The sequence below is a fragment of the Manihot esculenta genome, chromosome 15 (assembly GCF_001659605.2).
Source record: "Manihot esculenta cultivar AM560-2 chromosome 15, M.esculenta_v8, whole genome shotgun sequence".
Lineage (NCBI taxonomy): Eukaryota > Viridiplantae > Streptophyta > Magnoliopsida > Malpighiales > Euphorbiaceae > Manihot > Manihot esculenta.
Window position 1 is genome coordinate 15,376,908 of NC_035175.2, and position 9,929 is coordinate 15,386,836.

The 9,929-nt window shown below is 33.4% G+C and overlaps 1 protein-coding gene across 1 annotated transcript; it reads right to left on the bottom strand.

The window, feature by feature from the left end:
- Positions 1–1,075: 1,075 nt before the first annotated feature.
- On the bottom strand, positions 1,076–1,612 carry LOC110602044 (putative invertase inhibitor). The gene has a single exon (XM_021739469.1). It carries the CDS (start codon positions 1,610–1,612, stop codon positions 1,076–1,078), a length of 537 nt encoding a protein of 178 aa, XP_021595161.1.
- Positions 1,613–9,929: the final 8,317 nt, after the last annotated feature.

Genomic DNA, 9,929 nt, shown 5'->3' on the forward strand with positions numbered 1-9,929 from the left:
AAAATATAATAAAAAAATAAATTACAGGATAGTTTTATACAATCGTAATTTAAAAAATTAATACTCCACACAACGTGCAACAACTGACATATATATAATTCATATGAAATTTGCTTTAAATAAAAAAAAATTGATATAAACAATCATTAGTCTTTCAATATCTATTTTAATCCTTTATGATTAAGATATTATTAATAAAAGAAAATATGATAGATTATTAACAAAAGGAAATACGATAGATTAATGGTTGTTAACGTGTATCACCTCTCACGATCATATATGGTCTATTTTTCATATAAATTGTGATAACCACCGGGCTTCTCTCTCCTTAAGGTGAGACCGGCCTCTGAAAAAGAATACAGACTCAAAGCCCATATAGTCATTTTCAAGCAGACTGGCCCAACATGACATGCTCCGGCCCGACATGACATGTTCCAGTTCGACAATGCAAAGCGGGCCGAATCTACCAGGCGCATAGATCCACCAGAAAATAGCCTAATCCGATGACATGACAAAAGGTAGAAGACCAAGTCCAATCACCTCGCAGCCCTGTTAGTATACGCGCCGGGAGGAATTAAATGATCGTCGGCATGGAGGGAGCTCTGACTCGTCCGTACATACGATCTGAGTGACAGAGACAGGTGGCATTGTAGTAGGGAGACGGTTATACGTTACTAACAAATAAAAAGAAAAAGAATAAAGAGGAAGGGGTAATCTTCTCTGAGAGAGGAAAAAGCTTACACACATGCTGAAAAATCTTATTTTCTGGATATCAGAACATCAAATTGAAAGAATACATTGTTCTCTTTTAAACATGAATTGAGTGGATACCTGTCTTATTAATATGATAATAGGTAATCCATGATATCTAAACGACCATTAGTTCTTCAATATCTATTTCAATCCTTTAGAATTCAAACATTATTAATAAAAATACAATAGATTATTAGATATTTTCAGTGTACATGTACAATATTTCACAATGATATACGGTCTATACTGTCCGTATTACAAGTAGAGCTCAAATTTTTGTAATAAATTAGAAAATACATATAACAAAATTATATATAAATAATCAACTTAACATATTAATAAAAGCAAGAACAATTGCAGTCAATTGGAAGAACACATAATTCTCCTTTGACAATGGAGAAACAATACCTTTCTTCTCATTGAAGCCATTTTCACAAGTAGAAGAAGAATCCATTGCAGAACTCACATCAATATTAGCTTTGAAATAATCTTTCTTCTTCAAATCCCACATGGCTTCATTCAATTCAGATTTTGCATCACAGTAAAGCTCCAAGCAATCTTCCAAAGCTTCTCTAGTGTATGAATCCAAATTTTGCTGCTTCAAAAGCTTTGAAATGGAGGAGATGATAGTGGTTGAGTTTGATTTTGTTAGGGCAATTGATATGTGCAACAAATCTTCAAGGGTTGCATTTTGGGTCTTGGGATTGGATTCAAGAGATTCAACACAGAATTTGTAGCTCAAAATTGGATCACTTTCTGCTGCTTTCTTGCAAAAATAATTGGTGGGATTTCTATGATTCAAGCTTAGTGAATAATTGAAGAAGAGGAAAAGCATAGAAAGTTTGAAGAAAATTTTCATCTTTCAAACTCAAATCAACAATTTAGAAAATGGGTTTTGTTTGTAATGAATTGGGGAGGAGATTTGTGGTTTTTATGGGAAAATTATTTTTTTTTTAAAAAAAAAATTTGCATATGGTTTGTCAATAAGGGGAATATATAAAAATTTAGGCAACATGCCTTTTAGACTCTACACAATCAAATTAAAATAATGTAGTTCTCCCAAACTCTTAAAAGAATATCAAATAAGGGAAAAAGTGTATTTAGGCATCTAAAAATAAATTAATAATTTTAATTTAATGATACTAAAATTATATGAACGTATTTCAAAAAAAATTATATGAATTTTTATATTAGTTAGAAAACTAGAATATTATAAAAAATAATCATATAATTAATATTATAGAATTATATATATAGGGCATATGGACAATTGTAGAAAATCTAAAATCTCTTTCTTTTTGGCTTTCTGTTATGAACTTATTTTCAGTTATGTTGTGGTAGGCCATCAATGCTTTCTTTAGTTCATCTAATCATGCAATGCATGCATTTCTATGATAATTTTTTTTCTTTATTTCTCTATATGGTATAAATAAAGCTGGCTTTCTTTTGAAGAGTATTGCACGTCAAATAAAATGGCCTGGCCTTTTTTTGTCCTTTTAAAAAAAATAGAAATTCATTGAAAATTAAGAAAAATACAAGAGATAATATAAATACATTCCATCTATATAAAATTGAGAAAATACATATTTACATTTGATATTATACAAGAATATAGAATCACGTGATAAAAGTCTGATAAGCGGATACGCGTTACCGTCTAAAAACAAAGACTCGAACACTATTACAATGAATTTCTCCTCTGAAGAGATCAAGTCTTCATATAAAGTTACCGTTAGAAGGCATAATTCAGTAATATTTCGTTATGATTGCAATCATGTGATCATTGACCAGTTAAATCGACATGATCCCTTATTAAATAATCGGTTACATCATTGTCGGATTATCACGAAATGTTATATTTAACTACATTTTCTTATAGTATAAAAGTCAACGATCACAGAGATAAAGTTTTGCATTCTAACACAACTACTCTTAAATTCATAGTATTATATTACATTTACTCTTCTCTTCAGTTTACTGACTTGAGCGTCTTGACTATCGTAGACGCTAATTATATCACGTTCTCTTTTTTGTAGGTTTAGCCGATCAAAGTATAGCTCTATTTTCTGGTTACATCAACACTTCTAAATTTTATAAGCGAAATTTTACAATACTTTGAACTTTGAATACATCATGTGACATAGTTGAGCTATTTAAAAGTGAAATTAAAATGATCTTACATACTTAAGCGGTAAGTAGCATGAATATTTTTAAATATTTTTAGATGAGTTTAAATTTAGGAAGGAAATTCTTTAGGTATAAAAAATATAGAATGAGTTCTAATTTTAGAATTTGTGCATTATGTATGATTATGATTGTTAGAATGTTGATTATTAATTGTGAATTTAAATAGTATTTTGAGACGTATGGATGCAAGCAATGCATTTCCATTTGATGTTAAGGTCATCTTAATTACAGTGTCAAGGAAAGAGTTAGAAGATAATAAGAAAATTATAAAATATGAAACATGTGAATACACTGATTTTAAGAATTTATTTTATAATAATATAAAAAACCTCATGATACAAGAAAAGAATTCCAAAAGCCAAAATATAATAAGTTTAGTATGTAAAGAAATCTAAAAAGAAAAGAATTGAAGAAAAGAAGGTGTTTGACGGTGTCTATTCTGCAAAATTACAAGCTTTTTATTTCTTGAAAAAATAGCAAAGGTAGAAAAATTAAAAGGAAATCAGATCCTTGTTAGAAATTTGTAAGCAAAATCTTAGAGAAGGATGGGCCAAAATAAATTGGTTAAAACAAAAGATAAGAGATAATAGATAATAGATGAAAATTTAGCATCTTCAATATATGTTTAAAATTTAAATAATAATAATAATAAGAAGAAGACAAGGTAACTTTCGAAATATACTCTTTTCTATAATAATCTCTCACTAATTTTAAAAATAATTTTTTTTACTAGTTACTGTATTTGAGTATATATAATTCTTTTCGAATATAATGTCTTTTAAATTATGATCAATAGCTTAACTAATAAATTCAAATATAGTGGCTTTTAAATTATAAATAACAGTTTAATTGATAAGAATTTATATATAAAATTATTGGTAAAGTTCCATTTCAAAATTTTAAGCTTTTATGAATTAAAAACTCTTTTAAATTAAAATTTTATAAACCACGTCATATTCCATAATTTTTGTAGTTAATATTATTTTATATTAATAAGTTACGGGCATGAGCACTTTAAAAATTATGCTAAATTCTCATAAAAACGGTCTCACATCACAGTCATATGTCATTATCCTTACGGATATGAACATCATCATCAGAGCGATCCTAATGTAGCTTAGGACGCTTCACATGAAAGAGATAAAGATAAATAAAACTAACAGAATTAATAAATAATATATTATTATTCATATGAGATATCTAATTACAAAAATTAGTTTATTATCGAGGTTAATTTTGTAAATCATTTTAAGTCTCATTTCTTTAATATTTCATTTATCACTTTTCTTCTCAAAAGTTTAGTAACTAAATTAACTTTTAACTTCATTATTGTCTATAATTTCATTTTTTTAATTATATTATATTTTATTGAAAGTTATATTTTTCTTTCAATTTTTTATCATCGAAAGTTGTATTTTTAACATTGGCTATTAGCTGTAGCCTAATTGACCGTTATATCTAGAATAATAAATTTGACTCCATGATAGATTTATAAATAATAATTTATTTTGGGTAATTTACACAAACGGTGCAAACTTAGAGGTTGTAATAGTAAATTATATGAACTTCATTTTGTAAGATAACACTCCATTTTCACTTGTAATGGCAAGTTTCTAGATTATTTTGCTTATGTGATACTTGTTAAATTGAATATATATATATATATATATATATATATATCCTTTTTCATCTCTATATTTAATTAATTTTTAAATATTTTTTAAAAAATAAACAACTTATTTGATTTTTCTTAAAAAATAAAATAAATTAAATATTATATATATAAAAAATATACTACTCAGTTTTTATATTATAGAAACACTCATTTTAGTCCCTCTATTTTTTAAAATACGTTAAAACTGGTAGAATTTGCTATTTGTTTCAGTCAATAAATCCCTATTGCTAAGGGATTCTCAAGTTGTTTTTATTTGTTGAATTATTTTACAGATTTTTAGCTTTTGCTGTTTTTGTAAGGCTATATAAAGCTAGCCACTGCAATTCAATAATATATCTTTTTCTCTCATCTGTTTTCTATATTTCTTTTTTATTCTTTAATATTTGGTATCAGTGCCTCCTTGAGAGGTTAGAAGTAGCAATCTTCTGAGATTTTATTTTTCTTTCAACATGACGGAATCCTCTTCTTTTGTCCAACCAGCCATCCCAAAATTTGATGGACATTATGATCACTGGTCAATGCTTATGGAGAATTTTCTGCGCTCAAAGGAGTACTAGAGTTTGGTGGAGAATGGAGTCCCTGCAGCAGCAGAAGGAGAGACTCTGACAGATGTACAAAAGAAGTCCATCGACGATCAAAAGTTGAAAGATTTGAAGGCAAAGAATTATCTATTTCAAGCACTTGATCATTCTGTTTTGGAAACAATTCTGGAAAAGGATACAGCAAAGGACATATGGGACTCAATGAAGCAGAAATATCAAGGTACAACTCGGGTTAAGCGAGTACAGTTGCAAGCTCTTCGCAAAGAGTTTGAAGTTCTCCAAATGAAAAGTGGAGAAACAGTAAACGAATACATTGCCCGAACTCTTTCCATTGCTAATAAAATGAAAGCAAATGGCAAAGACATGGGAGATGTTGCTGTGGTTGAGAAAATTTTAAGGTCCATGACTCCTAAATTTAATTATGTTGTTTGTTCCATTGAAGAGTCCAATGATACAAGCAAATTAACCATTGATGAGCTGCAAAGTAGCTTGCTTGTACATGAACAGCGTATGAGCACGCAAATTGAAGAGGAACATGCCTTAAAAATTTCTCATGGAGATCAATATGGAGGATGAGGTCGCGGTAGTGGACGAGGTGGTCGCGGAAGAGGACGAGGCCGGCAAAATTTTGACAAGTCAACAGTAGAATGCTTCCAGTGTCACAAGCTTGGACATTTTCAATGGGAATGTTTGCAGAAGGAAGCTAATTTGGCCGAGGGACAAGACGAATTGTTGTTGATGGCATATACAGCTATAGGTATTGCCAACAATGAAGACATATGGTTTCTTGACTCCGGGTGCAGTAATCACATGTGTGGGAAGAAAGAATATTTCGTTGATTTTGATGCAAATTTCAGAGATTCTGTGAAACTTGGCAACAATTCCAGCTTGCTTGTCAAAGGCAAGGGTAACATACGGTTAGTAACGCATGGAATAGCACAAATCAACACAAGTGTGTTTTTTGTTCTTGAACTGAAAAATAATCTGCTGAGCATTGGACAACTACAAGAGAAAGGTCTTGCCATTCTATTTCAACATAACAAATGCAAGGTTTATCACTCTGAAAAAGGCCTAATTATGGACACAACAATGTACTCCAATCGAATGTTTCTTTTGAATGCAGTCTCTCAACCTATAGACTCTGCTTGTTTCAACACAATTACAGAGGATACAACACAACTTTGGCATCATCGATATGGGCACCTAAGCTTTCAAGGTTTGAATCTTCTTCAACAAAAAGACATGGTTCATGGCTTACCACAACTCAAAACTCCTTTAAGGCTATGCAAAGATTGTCTAGTGGGCAAGCAGCACAGAGATCCATTTCCGAAAAGGAGCAATTGGAGAGCTTCCCGAATTCTACAGCTAGTCCATGCTGATATTTGTGGGCCAATCACGCCAATTTCCAACAGCAACAAGAGATAAATGCTCACTTTTATTGATGATTTCAGCAGAAAATTATGGGTGTATTTTTTAATTGAAAAGTCAGAAGCTCTTGATGTTTTTAAGAAATTTAAAGCTAAGGTTGAAAAAGAAACAAATCAGTTTCTTCAAGGCTTGCGCATTGACCGTGGTGGGGAATTTACATCACAAGATTTCACTAATTTTTGTGATGTAAATGGTATAAATAGACAATTGACAGCTGCATACTCGCCGCAACAAAACGGAGTCGCTGAACGGAAGAATAAGACCATCATGAACATGGTTCGCAGTATGCTTTCAGGAAAGGATATTCCAAAGACCTTTTGGCCTAAAGCTGTTAATTGGGCAGCACATGTTTTGAACCGGAGTCCAACCTTAGCAGTGAAAGATCAAACACTTGAGGAAGCATGGAGTGGGGTGAAACCTTCAATTGAGTATTTTAGAGTTTTTGGCTGCATTTCACATGTTCATGTTGCAGATAATAAAAGAACTAAGCTGGACAGCAAGAGTTTGCCTTGCGTTTTGTTGGGTGTAAATGAAGAATCAAAGGCTTACCGCCTTTATGATCCTACTTCAAATAAGATCATTGTAAGCCGTGATGTTGTGTTTGAAGAAGACAAAAGCTGGGAATGGAACAAGAAAAATGAAGAAATTGATGTACGTGATTTGGAATGGGGTGTTGATGAAGAGGAGCTCAATGATGACACAGAAGCTGATCCTATTTTCAGCACTGCAGAAGGAAGTGAATCTGATCCTAATGAAGCAGATCTTCTCTCTTATTCAGATCAAGCAAGAACAAGGGTCCCACCAGTCTGGATGAGAGATTATGAAACGGGTGAAGGACTTTCTGAAGGAGAAGCTGATATGGTCATGTTTACAAGTTCCAATAGCGTTGACCCAATCCATTTTGATGATGCTGTACAAAATGAGAATTGGAAACAAGCTATGAATGCAGAAATGGCAGCAATTAAAAGGAATGATACGTGGGAATTAATAGATTTACCGAAGGGAGCAAAAACAATTGGGATTAAATGGGTCTATAAGACAAAATTTGATGAAAATGGAGAAGTGAATAAATACAAGGCCAGACTCGTAGTGAAAGGCTATGCCCAACAATACGGAGTAGATTACAATGAAGTATTTGCACCTGTGGAACAAATGGAGACGATTCGATTGATCCTGGCACTTGCAGCTCAAAAAGGGTGGCCCATTTATCAGCTGGACGTGAAATCGGCATTTCTACATGGTGAGTTAAATGAGAATGTCTTTGTAGATCAACCTTGTGGGTATGTGCTGAAGGGAGCTGAACAGAAGGTGTATAAGCTGAAGAAGGCTCTTTACGGGCTAAAACAGGCGCCACGTGCCTGGTACAATCGAATAGAAGCTTATTTTTTGAAAGAAGGCTTTGCTAAATGTGATTATGAACACACTCTGTTCGTAAAAAGGGAGACTAATGGTAAAGTATTGATTGTCAGTTTGTATGTAGATGATCTTATTTTTACCGGAAATGATGACATGATGTTTGAAAATTTCAAAATATCCATGAAACAAGAGTTTGATATGACAAATCTTGGGAAGATGAGCTATTTTTTTTGTTTGGAAATTTCACAAAGCTCAAGAGGATTTTTCATTAATCAGAGGAAATACGCTCTGGACATTTTACAGAAATTTGGTATGTGTGATAGCAATTCTGTTCTTAATCCCATTGTTCCTGGTTCCAAACTTGTGAAAGATGACGATGGCATCAAAGTGGACAAGACTTACTACAAACAGATTGTCGGTAGTCTTATGTACCTCACAGCGACTCGATCCGATATGATGTTTGTAGTTAGTCTAATTAGCAGGTTCATGGAAAATCCTACACAGCTCCACTTACAAGCTGCAAAGAGGGTGTTGAGATATTTGAAGGGGACAACTGATTTTGTGATTTTTTATAGAAAGGGAGGAGATGATGAGCTTATTGGTTATAGTGACAACGATTATGCAGGAGACTTGGAAGACAAAAAAAACACTTCAGGTTATGTTTTTTTTATTGAGTTCAGGGGCTGTGTCTTGGTCCTCAAAGAAACAACCTGTTGTCAGTTTATTTATTACCGAAGCGGAATTTATTGCAGCTGCCTCTTGTGCTTGCCAAGCTGTCTGGTTGAAAAGAGTGTTGAAAAATCTGGATTTGGTTCAAGGTAGAACTATTATTGTTCGTTGTGACAATCGTTATGCAATCAAGCTCTCAAAAAATCCAGTAATGCATGGGCGAAGTATACTCATACATCACACTAAAGCAAAGACACTAGGGAAAGCACAAGTCTATCCAGTATATGACAGTACATATCTACACATTACATTACAACTCATCTTTTATTTACATCATGTCCACTACGCTATTACAAACATACATTCATGCATATTTTTCTTTATTCTTGTTGACTCTGACTTCCCATAGCTATCTCGGAACCTGCAAAACTGGGGTTAAGGGAGTGGGATGAGCTCTATAGCCCAGTGAGGAGGAACAATAAAACAATTCATTCATTACATGCTCTCATGGAATGCATCACATCACAAACATAGCATCTCACGAATGAACTTGTCACCAATAGCCCTCTACTACATGTCATAATATATCCTGCTGTGCCAAGGAGACTAGGTCATCACCTGGACTTCTCTTATCTGTCTCATATCATAACATGTCCCACTATGCCAAGGAGACTAGGTCATACCTGGACTTCTCTGATCTCTGATCTGACAGGCTGTCTGTCTAACTCATAGTATCAGGAGCGACCTGGACTATCCAGGAGCGACCTGGTATGGCTATCTCATGCCATATCTCTACTCATAATCTCTGATCTCATATCAAGGGCTAAGGATCATCCAACATTCATCCACATGAACAACATCTTATGCAATGCATCATATTCGTGAATTCTAATGCAACACAACCTAATGCATAACTGGCATTTTATGATGCATGGATCATGCTAGAACCGTGTCATTTCTCAATTTAAAACATCAAGTTTAGTTCCACTCACCTGTAGCCAAGCAGTGGCTAATTCCTGGCCAACTCTAACTCTGAAGCAGCTACTACTGCTAAACACCTCGGTTCCTCGGGTCCAATCCTACAATGGAGGACTCAAATGATGGTACCAAACATACTCTATGCAACTGATAAACAACTCCCCAAAACCCCTCTAGAACAACTCAAAACATGCATGCAAAACAAGCAAAGGAAGGTTGGACAGGGCACCTTCGGCAGCACCTTCGGCAGCCGAATGTCTCCTCCAGAGAAGAAAGTCGGGCATGTTCGGCGGCCGAATCCTCCTTCGACTGCCGAACCTGAGTTCATCCAGAACTCAGCT

Coding starts and splice junctions, on each gene's coding strand:
- LOC110602044 (XM_021739469.1), bottom strand. CDS start 1,612: ATGAAAATTTTCTTCAAACTTTCTATGCTTTTCCTCTTCTTCAATTAT.